The 17114-nt window shown below is 44.0% G+C and overlaps 1 protein-coding gene across 1 annotated transcript in view; it reads right to left on the bottom strand.

The window, feature by feature from the left end:
- SCFD2 (sec1 family domain containing 2) overlaps nucleotides 1-17114 on the bottom strand; it is a 313820-nt gene that overhangs the window by 17844 nt on the left and 278862 nt on the right. The window contains exon 7 of the mRNA XM_090266890.1: nucleotides 7010-7144. Coding sequence (XP_090123016.1) covers nucleotides 7010-7144 — 135 coding nt within the window. The remainder of the gene's footprint in view (nucleotides 1-7009; nucleotides 7145-17114) is intronic.

Genomic DNA, 17114 nt, shown 5'->3' with positions numbered 1-17114 from the left:
GAGACATTCTTTGGTCCTCACAACAAATGATCCTTTCTTTGATTAAGTTAGTGCAATTTGTTGGCAACTGACCCCGTCTTCACCAGCAGCTTTTCAGGGCCTGCTTTTTGGGTCATTTTCCACTGCCTCCCAAGGCAATGAAGCTCTCATACTAACTCAAATGAAAGGCCCAGAGGCAAGCTGTGGGTCTCCTCAGACTCTTTCTTATAAATCTTTGATATTTTCCACTTAAGCATAGCCATGTAAGAAATGGAATAATAACAACAACAACAAAACATCTTAAAAAATATACATAAAAAGAAATAAAGTGGCCTCATGCAATTTTTAAGATATAAACCACCCTCCTCATGCCAATTCCAGCAGAGAAAACATCTTGACAAATCATGTCCTTTAGTCAAAACAAGTTGGGGTCCAAACACATGGAGTAGATATAAAATATATTATTTTCAGGAGACTGAAACCCAAACCACAAATTCCAGAAATGCATTTTAAAAGTGCTGCCTATTAGACATGCTAGTTTTAAATTAAATTAACATTGTAGTGAGAGGGGGAAGGTATGTTTCGGCTTATTTATTAGATCACTATCAAGCTTTCCTCTAAGGAGATCAAGGAGCTCCGTGAACAAGCATTTGGAGAGAAGACATGGCTGTCTGAAGAATGGCAGGTTCTGCCAAAGCTGTTTCTCTCCAGTTTGATATCCCCCTCCCCCTTGGGCACTGCCCTTTGAAGCCGATGGCTTTATGTGGCTAACCACAAGTCTCTCCTCCGGTTGAGGGGTGCATTTGACTGGCTTGAAACACTTTCTAGCATTCTCACTCTTCTCCCCAGCTTGTCTGCTTTACTTTATAGGGCTTGATGGAGTGAACTTGGGAGAGGGAGGTCCTGCAGCTCTGTTTCTTATCACTCCTCCACCATATTTTTTTTTTTTTGAGATTATATTATTTAAAAAGATTATGGGCAAACAGCAGGCAGGCCTTTCATTATCAAAGCCTTTTGGGACTGACTTATTTTGAAACCATGTCAGAAATGTAACTGAATTTTCCATCCTCTAGATCACAGGGAACACTCTCAATATCAGCCAGATACTGTCCTTGCCGAACTGGACAATCAAACGTATATTTAGGTGGAATACATATTGTATTTTCCAAAAGTGGCCACAACAATATTTTCAGCTCCTCATGCTCTTGCGCCCTTTTCAAGATGAAAAGAGTATGGCCTCTCCCCTTGACCCTGTGTGGGCACCTGTGACGGCCAACACACATGGAGCACCATGGAAGAAATGCTACGTGACTTCTGGGGCTTTCACCTGGCTCTTTCTTTCAGGACGCTTGTCCCCGGAACACGGCTGCCATGCTGTGAGGAAACGCAGGCCATGTGGAGAGGCCTGTGTGTAGAGAAATTGAGGCCCTTAGCTCTTAGGCTGGACTGAGCTACTTAAGCCAACCGTCCGCATCAACTTGCAAATGTGTCGTCTTAGACTTGAATCCTTCCCTGTTGAGCTCTGCCCAGAGTAGAGCTTCATGAACAAAATAAAGGGTCAATATTATTTTAAGCCAATGTTTGGAGACAGCTTCTTATGTGGTAATAGATAACCAGAACAGGTGCAGATGAAAGACTTCTCTGGACGGTCTGATGTATACAGAAAAGCATGCTAAAGCAATATAAAGAAATATAACAGGTTGCAGTGTGATGCAAGCAAGGTTCTGACTTTAGGAACAGCAAGCAAGACCCAGCTGCTTTGACTTCCCTCTCACTGAGGATTTATTTGATGCAGAGAATCTGAGACACAGAGGCATTTAAAAAAAAAGTTTGCTGCCTGCAGACATTTACATGAATAAGATTGATTTCTGTGAGCCACTTCCAAAAGTCTGGGATGGAGGCCCCCAGCCCCCTGCAGCGCGGAGGCTCTGAGGAGCAGCAGTGAACTCTTGGGGGCCAGAGCTCTCCCAGCACAGGGAGGCCATGTTTCTGGAGTGTTCCCTGGGGAGTCTGTGTGCTGAGTGGCCAGGGTCTGGTCCTGCTGGCCTCTACTCCCTGCAACCATCTTGTCACAGTGCAGGTACAGAATTTCAATAGCTCCCCACAGCTCGCCTCAGGAGGGGCAGGGTATGTCCCCTGGGACTGGGGACATCAACAGGTGGGACACATGGTGGAGAAGAATAAGGGGGTGTGGAGAAACATATCACAGCCTTATAAACATGGCTTTCCACCGGCACCGCAAAAGGAACACTTAGAACTCCACGTCCTTCTGGCAATGGCAAGTCAACAGTGAAATAAGACACTCTTGGATGTCTGTTCTCTGCTATTTAAACCACTTGTTCGCCCAGTGGTTAGTCTGTATGCAACAAATGCCCAAGGGTTATGCATAAGGATACAAAGATATTCAAGGTGGACTTTTTTCGAGGGTCACAGTCTGGCCAAGATCGCAAACTCATAAAAATAAGAACAGGAAATACTTAACCAGCACTTATGGTGGGCCAGGTACTATTCTGAGTGCTCTGCGTACTCATGTAATTCTCTTAACAGCACCATACAGTAGGTACTGTGATTATCCCCATGTCACAGATGAGGAAAGTGAGGTCCAGAGAGGTTAAGCGATGCACCCAAGTCACACAGCTAGTAAGTGGTGGAACTCAAGTTCTAACCCAGACAGTCTGACTTGGGCGTGCTACCACTACTCTGTTGTTTCCAGTAAACAGATATATGCAGCAGAATAAAGTGACTGCGGTCAGACAGCATATCTTAGATGGCCTTCTATTATTCACAGAACCAAACAAAAATGTTACAGATGTGAAATAAAAAAGAGGTCCCCAAATCTACCCCAGTAACACTCATCCTGCCACCTAACCATCTGTTAGGACATTTCTCCTCTCGACTCCTTCGAGTTCTCTCCCTGCTAAATCAGCCCCTTTGCTTCTTCTGCTCTGCGCTCTGGAGAGACAAGGAAGTTGGGAGAAAGAGACCTGAATGCCACACATGGACAGGAGGAAAGACTGTCTGGTGCCTTTGACAGAGGTGGAGTCAGGCTTCTGTCTCACCCACCTACCTGGGAGCACGGTGGTGAGTGGGAGCGAGTGGCTGCTGCTCTCTGGGGTTACGAAAGGAAAAAACAATAACTAGCTTCGCCTAGCTTAGCAGCAGCTGGAAAAGAGGGCCAGGGATTCCCTGGAGTTGACTGATGGAGCTGCTACCCCCTGGGAAGCTGTTGAAATGTAGTTCTTGGCTTAAGGGCAGAAAGTTGGCAAGTTAGCTTAAGGGTGGAAAGGTGGTCACTGGGACTATCTTCCTGACCTTCAGCGAGTTCCTGCTGCATGTAAAGCCTGTCTGGGACTTGGCCCTATGTGTTGAGGATGCAGAAAAAACATAGACCTAGATCAGCCCTCCCATCTCAGAGCTATAGCTTTCACATTTTTTTGACTGTGACCTATAACAAGAGATATATTCAAATCATACATATGTATGTGTGGACTGAGCTGTTTGGTTTCACCTTGCTAGTCTGTTCTATTCTTTTTTCATTAAAAAAAAAACTGATTACAATCCATTGAATTGATACCTTGATCTCTAATGTACAGTGGATCAAGTTGTGCAGTTGAAAAACACTAGTCTGAGAAAAATACCTAACATGTATCATTACAAAACGATGTATAAATGGAGCCACAGAAGTGTGTACAAAAGGTATAGCCCCTGAGGAAGACATGTTAGGGGCCTGGAAAATCCTTTCCTATGTACTTTCTATCACCTGCCACACGGCCTGTGGGAATGTCTGCCGGCCCCACTTCCCAGCCCATCTCTCCCCAGCTCCTCAGTCCACCCTCAGTCCCTCCACAGACCACAGATACAGCTTCTGGGTGACCCTGAGCTAACATCATCTGTGACACTGTCTGTAGGTCCAGAGACAGGGTAGGGACAGACTAAGGGTAAGGACAGACTAGTGGCTCAGCTCCCTTGCCAGCTCTAGAACTGTCTGAAGTTCCCTAAGCGAAGGAAAGACCCCCTCGTTGGGGTGGGGGAGCAGGACCCGGAGTCAGAGTGGGGGCCAGCAGTAAGGAAGCAATGACTGGTGGCTGCTGACACAGAGATGTGATGTGTAGAGGCAACTCAATGCCGATACACAAATATCTTCTGGCAGGGGGCAGGGGTGCGTGCACTGCCAGCGAGTCCTGGAGCCAAGCCCTGGTAAAGAAGACAGGACAGCAGCAGATGACTCCTGGGAGATTTCCCTCACACTGGCCGCCTTGATGAGCAGTCCAGGCAGGGATTTTATTTAGGAACCGCACAGGTACCGGAGAGGGAAAATATCGGTGCTAACGAATAATCATGAAGAAAAGAATTAATGATATATGAATACTTAACTTCCAAGAAAATGCTTGAAAGCATCCTGGAGCCAAAAAATGTGGAGAAGAGCATGAGCTTTTGCATAAGACTGACCTGGGGACAAATCCTGGTGTCCCATTTCCTGTGTGCTCTTTGGAAAACACATGAGAAAAGAGAAGAGTACGAGCCAATCCTGGACTACCAGAAGTTCACATCTACTGCTTAACCTTTCTGTGCCTCAGTTTCCCCACTGGTAAAGCAGAGATAACAACAGAATCCACCTCCTAGGATTACTGTGAGGTTTAACTGCGAGAATGGCTGCTCCCATGATACGTGCTGAGCACAGGTTAGCTGCATAACTTGGGTGGTAGTTGAGAAACCATGGACAACAGGACCAGAGAGACAGTGACTAGCCACGGCTATGTGAGATTCCACCTGCCTTCTGCGTCTTCTTCCTTCCTCTGGTCTCAGAGCAGAGTAGAGACATTCTGTCCCGATGGCTCACCTCCATCTCAAAGACCAAGCTCTTTGGGAAATCACAGCTGGTTGCTCAAAGCCCTGTTGGCTATTCCGTTTTACATCTATCCCAATTTTGTTGGAACCCTGAACACATGGGCCAGAGGTAACTTTCCTTGCCAAGTTCTATGGAATGGTGGGAAGAGCCACCTGCCAAGGCCCATATAGAAACAGAATAGAATGAATTTCCCTGGGAGGACTGGGGTGGAAGGGCTCTTTGGCCAGCCCACCGAGACTCTGCCTACCCCCTGTAACAGATGAGATGCCCTTAGCCACTGAGAGTAGAGGCCCATCAGCTGGGGGGCGGGGAATGGATCCTGACAGCTGCTGGGGGAACACAAATTCTTTTCTCTTAAATCCATGACTTGGAAACCTCCCTTGGGGTCAGTCTCAAGGTGCGGAGCATTTCTTTATGCCCCTAACTCTAGAGAGTTTGAATGGGAGAAGCACAGCAGTCTAGTACTGGCCCAGGATGGTTTCAACCCTCCTCCTAAGCAAAGCCCACCTTGGGACAGTGAAGTTTCTGACACAGTAAGAGCTGCAGAAAATACTCAATAGCATTGAAAAGGGTAATTTTAAAATGTGATTTCTCATGGCTCCTGAAACAGTGATGGAAAATGCAAGTGGACAGTCCTCCCACAACAGACGTTCTATGCCGGCCCTGCAGAGCTGCAAAGCCATAGCATATTAAAGGCACTGTGAAGTCCTACAGCAAATAATTTTGCATTACTTTGCTGTGTGAGTCTCAAACATACTTGGTCACAGACCCTTTTGCCAAGAAACAAGTTCTTTCCGTGGAACACCACTAGACAAAGAATGAGCTGGGGCCTCCTCCTGCGTACACACACTGTGCCTCTCTGCAAATGAGAAACTTGTGCGGTGAGGCGAGCGCAGGTGGGCTCGAGCCTCTATGCATGCCCTGGGCCAGACCAGGAAGGTAGCAGCCGACTGGGAGAGGACACACAGTGTACTGCGCCAGCCTTAGACCTGACCGACCGGGGCCTGAAAGTCCACATTTGTTCATTTAGTCTCTCTTAAGGCTGAAGTCCAAGCTTATGAATGAAGGAAGAGGGTGCCCAAGAGGAGATGGTCAGAGACCATGTCTATCCTGGAAGTTTTGGTACAAACTAGCCATCATGAAGGGTTACTGAACAACTCTGGGCTTACACTCAACACAGGAGCCCCTGAACATCTTCGAGAAGCTGATCTGTGCTGTTATTTAAAGCATGCGTGCACACACACACAGGCGCGCACATACACACACACACAAATACACCAGCCACACATTGCAACAGAAGTTGATAATAACTGGGAATAGCAGGAAGGAGACCTGCATGTCCATTCCAGCCATTAACTGCTTCGGTTAAGAGTCTGGCTGTCTGGCTTCTGTCCTCTGGCTTTACAGTGAACTGGTTTTCTGGGCATATGCATTTATTGAACTCTGAAAGGCCAGCTCTTCTACGTAGATTAATTCATGATTTCAAAGACACTTTGAAGTTGGCAAAACATTCTGTTATTTCCAAGAGTTATTACAACTGAAATCCTGGCATAGACTGGGAGGTCAGCCTGCAATCTTGTTTATATCCTTTTAAATTCAGAAACTTTACAGCAGGTTAAAAATAGATCGCATCTGTGTACTTTTCCTCCTTTCATCCCTGCTGCAAAGGCTGTGCAGTAATTTTGACCTACCCTCAATATTAGCCAGAGAAATTCTAGCACTTGTCAACTGGGAGTCTGTGGGGTCAAAACAAAAGTCATTTTTAAATGGGTTTTGGGGTGATGCTAATATCATATGACTGAGCAGAGTTAGTCATTATCTTACACAATAAGTTCTAGAATTAATAACAACGGACGATTACTAAAGAAGAACAACATAATATTATATGGATTCCTGTTAAGAGAAAATTGGGCCCGAAGGAGACACATTTTCAGTAGTGCTATCCTGAAGGGTTTGGGTCTTTACATATTGATTAGAAAAGATCATAGTGCTTATATCAAAAGAAGCTGTATGTAGCTGGAAGGTCAGGCTACTTTTAACCAATAGTTAAGTGAAGCTGGCACCTGATTTCAGAAGAGCCAAAACACTAAACTGGACCATATGTGGTACTCAACAGGTTAAGGGGGTATCAGCGTTTTCATGTCCAGCAAAGTCAGGATTACCTCTTCATGGTTACTTTACCTTCATAAACATGCTAAATCCAGTTTTCAGGAGATCAGTGAGGCCTGAAGACATGTGCTCAATATCAACAGGGTCTGGCCTTTCAGGATTAAATATTTCTTCCACCACCTGCTTCAAGAATGGTTTATAGGATGCCTGGGAAGACAAAATATTGTGCTGTAAGTAACAGGGTTTGTTTGGGTTGTCTGTTGAAACAATGGCTTTATCTGTACCAAACGAAACAAAACAAGTTTGTTTTGGTATTGAGCAATGGCTATGATTTTGTGTGTGAAAAGGCAATTATAACAATATCGGGTTTTTGGGTAAAATTTCACCCTGAAGAGAGACTAAATTAACAAATATAGACTTTCTGGCACTAATTGCTGTTTCTCATGCTCCCTTCTACAAACAAATCTCTTACCAGAGCTACAATCACAGAGCAACTAGTTTTTCAATCAAGATTTAAAGTGATAATATTATGTATGAAATATGCAGGGAAGCAAAGTATTGTCATTTGATACAGACATAAAAATGGTCTCTAGTTTTTCCTAAACACTTAGAATTATGCTCCTTCTGTGAGGAGCTCAAATGTTTTCTTACAATGTTTTGTTGCTTTCCAAATCCAAAGCAATCCCTCCTTCTTCTATAGAGCTCAACTCTAAGTACAACTTGGCCAGAAAAAGAAGTCAAGGTGCCAAAGAGGAATCTGACTAAGGTCAAGGCTAAAGAGAAGGCAGGCCACATGATACTATAACAATTTCAGTAGAATAGTTGAACTTTTGATAATAATGCTAAATGCTTTTCTTTTCTGTGATCTGAATAACCTACACACACTTAAGCAATAGTTGGAGGCAGCCACCCCAACTGCTGTACTTTCTGAGCATATTCCTCCACCTCTTTCTTCCATTCTCCTTACTACCTGGCTCTTCCTCTCTTCCCATCAGCTGGACCACTTTCCTCCCAGTCCTCTTGCTGCCTCTGCTGCTCCAGCTGCATAGGGCACCTGAGTATGGGGCATAAGGGATAAGAGAAGAAGGAATGTCTTCCCTCTACTCACTCTCTATATCTAGTATATTTCTATTGTATCTATTACAGGCTCAGAAAAGCCAGGTTCTGATGGAGCACTGGAGAGATGTCTTGAACTCTTGTTTCTCTCTTTGCATTGGCCAAATCTCTGAGCTGCCTTTAGCAAGTGTTGAGTATATTTAGTGTATGGACTTCACCTCTGGCTTCATCCTGCCTTTTTTACTGTCAATTTTTAAAATTCTTATTTTCCCTTGATTTCTATTTTCTTACCTAAAATATCTTAGACATAAAGCAGGGTATAAACCATCAAAATCATAAACAAACATTTAGCTAGAATGCAACTGGTGCATTTGTCAGGGTTGAGAGTCAGGGAAAAATAGCAACTGTTCTGTTGAGGGGTGCAGCCTTCTTATGTTTGCTAGTCAGATCGACCATTGCGTGCCGAGAGATCTCATAGGTTAATGCTTTTGAAAGGTAAAGCACTGGGCAGGAACTCCGATAAGACAGAAATTAAAACACACACACACACACACACACACACAGATACACAAAATAATTCAACCTTCCTCATAAAAAAGCTATATCAAGATAGATTTTTTTAATTTACCGTACTGGCAAAAACCCAGAGGTTTGAAAATACACTTTGAATGAGGCCACAGGGGAAATAGAAACTTGGGAGGGTAAACTGCTACCATCAACAAGGAGAGCAATTTGGCAATAGCTATCAGAATTACAAACGCATTTGACCTAACAATTTTACTTATAGGAATTTATCCTATAAATATGCTAATGTATGTAAATGAGACTCATCAAAGGCTGTTTCTTGTTAGTAGTAGCACAAGACTGGCAACAACCCAACCGCCCATCAAAAGGGAACTGTTGGCTAGATGGGGCACATCGGTAGGAAGGCAAGAGCTGAGAGTGGGGCGAGAAGAAGCTCTGTGTGGGCCTGGTAGAAAGCAAGGCACAGAATCCGGCATGAGTGATAAAGCAAGGAGAGAGACGGTGTGTATGGTGGGCTGGCATTTATGGAAAATGTCTAAGTATGTGAAAAAATAAACTCTGACATGATATACAGACACTACCATGGGGTAGGGGACCGGATGAGGGACAAAGGTGCAAGGGAAACTTTTCAATGTATTGCTTTTATAAAACACAGTTAAAACATCACTACAAACAACAAGAGGGTTTTGTAACTTATTAAAAATTAATAGATTATGCACGGAAGAGAAGAGAATAAAGCACACCAAATGTTAATTAGGGCTATTTCTAGGTTCTAGGAGTAGGGGATGTTATTTTCTTCGTTTCCAAAATTTCCAAAATTCCTAAAATTAGAAGGTGTACTTCTGGAATGATAACATAAGCCAAGAAATGCTTTCAATGTTTTTAAAAAAGGTTATGGAATGACCTCTGAATTCTATAAATCCTCTTCCCTGAGTAAACTGTCTTCAGAGCGCTTCCATCATCTCAGGTTTCCTGGACATTTAATCTCTTAAATTTAAACTTTACTTTCTTTAAACTGCTCCTAAGGAGGAGGAGTCCTTTGACCAATACTCCACTTTATCAGCATTATCATAAAACGTTCATTGACTTCTTCCTTAGTAATAGAATCCAAATTTTCACCAGGCTCATTATCAACTGGCTGAAAGACTTTATTCAGCAGCTTTGCTTGCAGGTGGGTATGGTCACGTAACGGAGTTCTGAGAGATGCGATGGCACTAGAAGGGGAGTGGGATGATGTTCAGAAGTATCTTTTTTAGAAAGGGAAGGGTAAGCTTCCCTCCTCTTTCTCCATTCTGCTGCCTGGAACACGGAAGTGGTGCCTGGAGCTCTGGCAGCCATGGGGAAAGGCAGGGCAGGTTTTAGGGATGCTGATGCAGAGAGCAGGAAGGAACGTTGGTGGGTGCCCACAAGGACTGGCAGAGCTGCTGTAATCACAGCAAGGACAGACTACTAAGGACTTACTTTACATGACAATACAAATCCTGATATGTTTAAGCCATTACTTTTCAGATGCTCTGTTCCTTGCAACTGAATGAAATTCTGATTTTATAAAGCACAAAGGGAATATAAAGAAATAAAAGACCATTACTTCCTACTAGGACCTTACAATTACTGTATTTGTTTTATTAACCTATATAAAAAGAAGCCAGTCGTGTAAAGTAACTTTAAGCAGATCACAGAGAAATATATATAGGCTGTCACGTTTAAGAGCGGAGCAAGCATGCCCTCCCACCTATAAAAACAACAAAGGAGTTGTTGCTCTCCACTGGAGGCACCTTCTGCAGGAAGGGAGAGTAATGATCCTGAAAAGCGCTCACATAGCAACAAGGGGTTCTGTAATCCAGTTAAACACTGCACTCAGCACCAACGCCATGGCAAGGCACTGTGCACCAGCAGTTACACACAGGGCTCCAGAGGCTCCAGCGCAGACTGGGGAGACGGGGGCAAGAAGTGCTGAGGGATTTGGGATCTCCTCCCTCCCTTGCTCCACTCTCAGCTAAGCTCTGGGGAACGCAAGGAGAAAACGCCTGCTGAGCTCTGGTTCCCCTTGCAGAGAGAGCAGAGATTTGGAAGTGCTGTCTTGTAGGCTCCTTCATTCTCGCGACCTTGTGATCCTCGCATGTTATTGGGGCAAGGCTGTAAATCTCTTTCACTTTATGTTTTTACAGTATGCAGGTAACATTTTTTTGGAATGAGGACAGAAACCACAACTTAAATACAGAAAAGTAACAGATAAAGATGTGACATAATTGAAAAAAACAAAAACAAGTGCTTTTATTAACTGCCTGGCATAGCTCTGCAATATGCGTTACTTATATTTCTGGGCTGCATTCCCCCTATCTTTCCATATAACAGCAAGTGGAAATATCATTTTCCATAGGGAGATGCAGTAGTTCTTAAGCGATTATCTCTCAACTTCACACCTGCTCTTCTGTACTCAGTTCTCTGATGCTAGGCTGAGGCTCAGCAAACATCTGTGCTTCGAAATCTGGGTCCATTAGACTCTGCCAATAGGGGGCACTAGGGGGAGCCTGGACAACTTACTCATCCCTGTTCACTTGGGGTTCCTGCCAGCAACACCTCCTCAGTAGCCTCTCACCACTTGAAGCTGTTCCTTCTCTGGACTTCTATGTCATAGGATCCAATAAATTATTGTTCTGTTAAAGACAGTTTGAGATTTTTTTCCCCCTATTTTTACTTGTACCCAAAAGCACACGAAATACTTTAAGTATTATTAATTTAAAAAGATGCTGATAGATATTATGCAGAACAGACCTCTAAATCCTTTATCAAAACAACTAAGCACAGAACAACAAAATAATATTGTGCATTTAATGAGCATGATTTGGAAAAGATTTGCTCACATACAAAGCAGTACTTGTTTTGTGACTTCTCAGCAAACACGTTTCTTAGATTTTCTAATTAGGGTTGTAACGACGAGAACCCTGGGCTCCTTCCCTAGTGCCCCAAATCATGTCACTGAACTCTGACTGGAATGGACCGCTCTGGCAGTGGCTTCTTAGACAAGAAACTTCTGACAGTCATGGAGTTTTCTGTTCAGCCAGCAGCTACCCATGCTGCGCAAAGGACCACAGAGAAGGGGGTGAGAGAGGAGGCGGATGTCTTCCCTAGTGCCCTGCTCAAAGTTTTTCTCACACGTTAGAAAGGGACAGAGGGGAGAGACCAGTCGGGTAGTTTGCCTCCACATTAAGAGGGTGAACCACAGTAATTTACTTTTCCTAATCAAACATTCTCTACCAGTTCACCTTTTGGGGGAGGGGGGTAGGAATTAAAAACACAGACAAACTCAACATTCTCTTTGCTTGCTGCTTATTTACTTCTTGCTTATATCACACTCGTGTGTGGTGGCAGTAGGGGCCGGTGCCTCACAGTCACTCAGACATCAGGCTCTGCTGTGGAGAGGCCCCACCCTCGTTCCCTGGGGCACAGGATTCCACGCTGAAGCCTTTGCAGCTCATCAGCAGAGGATTTCCAGAGAGACTTTTATGGGCTCACAGCCCGAAAGTGATCTGTATCACTTCTACCATAATTCATTGGCCAGAATGAATCACAAACCTACATTTACCTGCAAGGGAATCTGGAAAATGTGGCCTAACTGTGCCCAGGAGGAAAAAGAAATGGAGTTTGGGTTTCATTTAGCATTGTCTCTGCCACAGACACACTGTAAAGTCTGGGTTGAAACATTAATATAATTATTCCCTTAACAACTGGCAAGTTGCATGTTTAGACCAAGTATTATTAAACCCCTTTTCCCTTCTGCATAAGAATTTGACCTTTGGTTAACTTTTTAGCTCTGTTTCCCTGGAAACCTGATAAGGGAAGAATGTCAAACTTCAGGCAGGCAAGATTGCTTATGATAAAAATGACCCCTGCTCGGTCAGACTGGGAGAACTGTAAATGCTGGAGAGAAAGCCAGGTCTCCGGGCTTCTCTGAGTACAATGACTCTTGTACAACTGGCATAACTGGGCACGTTCCCTGGAAGAACATTGGAAACTATACTTGTGGGGTTGTTCCAGAGAAACTGGCCCCTATAGGACATGAAGTTTTTAAGCCAGGAAACTGCCCGCCCCCTGCCCCGCCACCGCATGAGTCTAGTTCCTGCACTCATGAGCTGTCACCTTGGGACCAAACTGAATAGCTTCTGGATAGCTGTGTGGACTGCTTCACGGTGGCCACAGGTTCACCCCAGGGAAGAAAAATGCCTGCTGCATCCCACTGGCAAGCTATGCTCCTGTGCTAGGCAGATTGGTGCCAAGGGTGTGTTATGACCCCAGAGGCGACTTACCCATTAGGCACAGAACACAGTGCCTGCCTAGGACCCATGAACATATATCAATTTCTTTTAAAATCAGAAAAAAAGATTAACTTGTAGGTGAAAGAAAATGTTTTGGTATATAATTGTATTCATATATTTGTCTCTACACCAATGCAATTGTATAACTTTGAAATATTTTTTTATTTTTATAGAGGAAGGGGACCACAAAGGCAAAAGTGCCTAGGGCCATGAAAATCATAACATGAGCCTGTTTGACTGTCTCCTGAGGTTGCCTGAAGGTTTGTTTGAGCCCAGAGAGACCCCCAATGGGTATTACATGTGAAATTGTTATAGTTTCAAGAATTGATATTATACCAGAAACTTTCTCTCTTTTTCTTTAAATGGCCAATATCTCTTCCAGAAGAAACTGGGCTTTTAAAAATGCCCATCTTTAATTAAAATATGAAAAATAAAAACTTTATGTCTACCTCCCTGGTTATTCTTCTGTGGTGGAGATAATGTATGATTAGGTCTAGAAGACTTGTTGACCTGATTACAGCTCTTGAAGAAAAGTATTGAGTATGGCAGCAGTTTCTGACAGCATACATAAGTCAGAGATATTCTGGAGAAACTTATAATATTTTCTTGAATTTGGTGCACTTTAAAGAGGGCGCAGGATATCAGTTTTCAAGAAACCCTGAGTTGTTGCCACAAGCACATCCCATGGGTCAGGGCTGCTGGCCTTGGCTTCGCTGGTTGGTGTCAGTGCAGCTAGGGACTCTCCCAGTCCTGCTCCTGATGATGCTTCTCCCTCTTCTGCAAAACTGACTCTAAACATCCAACTTCTCAGGAAAACTAGACTTGTAGAGAGAATATTCATTTGTTTCCATCTAAGACTATACAGAAAAAATCTGTTCAAAACTGTTCATTGCTTTGACTATTCCACAGTTTAGTTTTAGTTTTTGCTAAACTAAGAGATTTTTTTCTCCTTTCATTTCCTTAAAGAAAATGGTTTGCTCTGCAGATTAAAAAAGCGGTTCATTTGTGTATCTGTTCATGCACCTATCCATCCATCCATCCATCCATCCATCCATCCATCCATCCTTCACGCTAGGGGATTACAGTTTCTGAGTGTAGTTCCTTCAACTTCAATATGAGGAAACCAAAGCCCGAAGAAATTAACTAATTTGCATAAGTTCACAAAGGCATTTAGAGGCAGACTAAGGGACAAGAGCCAGGTTTTCTAGACCCCAGTTTAGTCCTGTCTCTTGCTGATTCTTTCAAAAAGAACGTTAGCAGGTCTGGGGGCAGGTAGACAGAACCAGGAGGAAGAACAGAGCTTAGCACTTGCAGAAGAACAGCTGGTGGCCAGGGCTGGGGATGCCGACAGAGACTGGGCCTACACACTCTTCAGAGAGCCACATTGCACCAGGCATGGGATGGATCAAGCTTTCTTGGGTGCTGCTGGTTCTAAGTGCTCCTGTTTAACATGCCAGAGGCCAGTAGGCATCTGTGGAAAGTTTCCTCCGGCACAGCACTGCACTTGGAGACCTCTACCAAAGCAAGTCATGCAAGAGCCATACAATATTGTTTTCTGAAAGGGCTCATAAGCTCCTGGCCTGGAGACATCTGCCTAATATCCTCCTGCTACTGCTCCTGAGGGACTGCAGCACATCAAACACTGGAGCATTTGGGAAGGAGGTTAAACCCCCCATGAACTGGAACAGCTGCAGTAAGAAAAAAGCATAAGACTTGCCGCAATAGCAAAACTGAGCTTAGGTTTCTGGTCATCAGCGTGTACAAACACACACAACATTTTCATACACACTGATGTCAGCGATCAGCCCTTACTATGCACAGCAGCTAACAGGACAGTCAGCTGGAGGATGATACCCTTTCTGTGTAGCCCATATCCTTAGCAAAGGAGAAGTCAAAATGCTACAAAGGAGGACAAAGAGAAGGCCTTTTTTGTCCTTTACTACAATTTTGTCCTTTACAGCAAAAGCTGTAATGTCAGCTCCTGTCCTTTATATGTATTAACTCATCTAATCCTTAGAGCATCTGTACAGAGGACGAACTGGGCACAGAGAGGTGAAGTAACTTGCCTAAGGTAACAGAGCTAGTAGGGGGCAGAGACGGGCTATGAGCCCAAAACACTCAGGATCTAAAGACTAATCTGTTAATCTCTATGCTAACCTCCCTCTCACTAAAAATTAAGAACATAAGAAATACTGTTCTGGATAAGACCATGGTCCAGGATCCATCCACCCACCTACCCATCCACCCACACGGTGGCAAGCATTGAGCTAGAGTCTGCAGATACCACGGTGAGCGAAAACAGATGCTGCTCCAGCTTTGGTGGTATGTTCTTCCAGTCAAGAGCTTCTGCAGCAGCCTCTGGTCCCCATCACCTGCTCTCCTGACTGTGACAGAGGTGCTGGCTGCCCTGGAGGGCCAGGTCTGCGTCGATGTTCTGGACTCATTTCTGGAAGCCCGGTCTAGATCCCACTCTTCCATTGCTCCCAGGGGTTTTATAGGTACTTAATTCTTTGTATGAAATCACAGCCTCCTTGAAATGACAAGAGTGATGACTGTTTTCTGCATCTGAGCTGTGACTGACACATTCTTCCAAAGGGCTAAAGGATGGAGGTTAAATAAGAGGTGCCTCTAGAGCAAACAAAGGAAAGAGGAGTGTTTCTGAGAGGCAGCAAGTGTACATGAGAGCAGATGAGAGCAGGAGGGAGGCTGGGGCTGGGAGGGGCCCTGAGATCTAGGGGAGAGAGCCCAGATCTGCAGGACTGCTCAGCGCTGGGACAGGAACCCAGGGCCAGACCAGGTGTAGTGCTTTCCTGGGCATTCCAGGCATCCCAGCACATCTCAGCCAGCTTCTGTGTAGAAATAGCATGGAAAGAGAGAGAAAGCACACTTTTTTCCTGGAGTCACAGGACTGAGGACCAGACTGGGGGGAGAAATGGGTGGAAATTTGCCCAGCCAAGACCTATCTTCAGAACTAGACATAACTGGACTCTGATTCAGGTCTGGACATTAGTTCTTTTCTAATTATACACACTTTGTGTCCCATCAAATCCTCTGATATGTAATAGATATATGTATTACATACAAGATGCACCCAACAAATATTTATTAAGCATCTACTATGTGTAAGATAGCAGTCTAGTCACTGAGGATATAACAGTGAACAAACCAGATCAAAATCTCTGTCCTTACGGGGTCTACATCTATGATTTAAAGCTTCTTTAAATTTGAAAAATATTGAAAAACCAAAACAGGTAAAATCTACCCATAATTCCAGCAAAACCTTTCTCTTTCTATATGTACATATAGAGCAAGAAGTCAGAGGTCCTCCTTGTCCATCCAGTCCTTCCCGTCCTCCACAAGATAACGATTATAATTCGCCCCCCCAAAACTTTAAGACTGATTAAATATACACACCTATATCCATATACTTTTTTTAATGAAATTTTTTAAACAATTTTATTTATTCATTCATTCATTCATTTATTTATTTATTTATAGAGAGAGGGGAAAGGAGAAAGAGAGGGAGGGAAACATCGCTGTGTGGTTGCCTCTCACGCACCCCCAACTGGGGACCTGACGTGCAACCTAGTCATGTGCCCTGACTGGGAATCAAACTGACGACATTTGGTTTGCAGGCTGATACTCAACCCACTGAGCCACAGCAGCCAGGGTTTATGTCCATATACTTTTTATCATTATTTTTTTCAACCAAAATAGAACAATGCTTTTTAGAATGCTCTACAGCATGTATGTATGTTTTTCACCAAACAGATCCTGCACCTATGTTGTAGTTAGAATTCCCCAAGAAGCAGAGCCTGAGACATGGGTTCAAGTACAGACTCTGCTCAGAGCCTTTAGATCTATCTCACTCGTTTTAATGGTTGTACAGCATTTCACTATGTGTCTATATTATTATTCATTTAATCCCCTCGAAATACACACACACTGACCTCCTCCCCCTTGTCCCCATGTCCTGCTCCCCAACAGGGTGTATGCAGCAAGGGGAAAGCTCATTTTCCATAGGCCATGGCCATAGGACAGAGTTCTGAGGTCTGGAGAAATGACAGTGTGGGCAGCAGGGAGACAAAATCTAGGAAACTTACAGTCCTTATCATGCCCAAGATTTATAGCTAATACATATTTATGTGAAGCTGGCCAAATCAATCACCACGATGATCATAACAATGAAAAGACCTCATTAATTTAGTGATTTGTTTTCCCTTTGCCAACTGTAGCAGCTGCTTCTTAACATTCTCTGGTATAAATTTTATTACATACCA

Source organism: Furipterus horrens, unplaced genomic scaffold, assembly GCF_987537825.1.
Source record: "Furipterus horrens unplaced genomic scaffold, mFurHor1.1.pri manual_scaffold_2, whole genome shotgun sequence".
Taxonomy (NCBI): domain Eukaryota; kingdom Metazoa; phylum Chordata; class Mammalia; order Chiroptera; family Furipteridae; genus Furipterus; species Furipterus horrens.
Note: the sequence above shows the minus strand (reverse complement) of the source record. Positions and strands in the feature narration are given on the sequence as shown.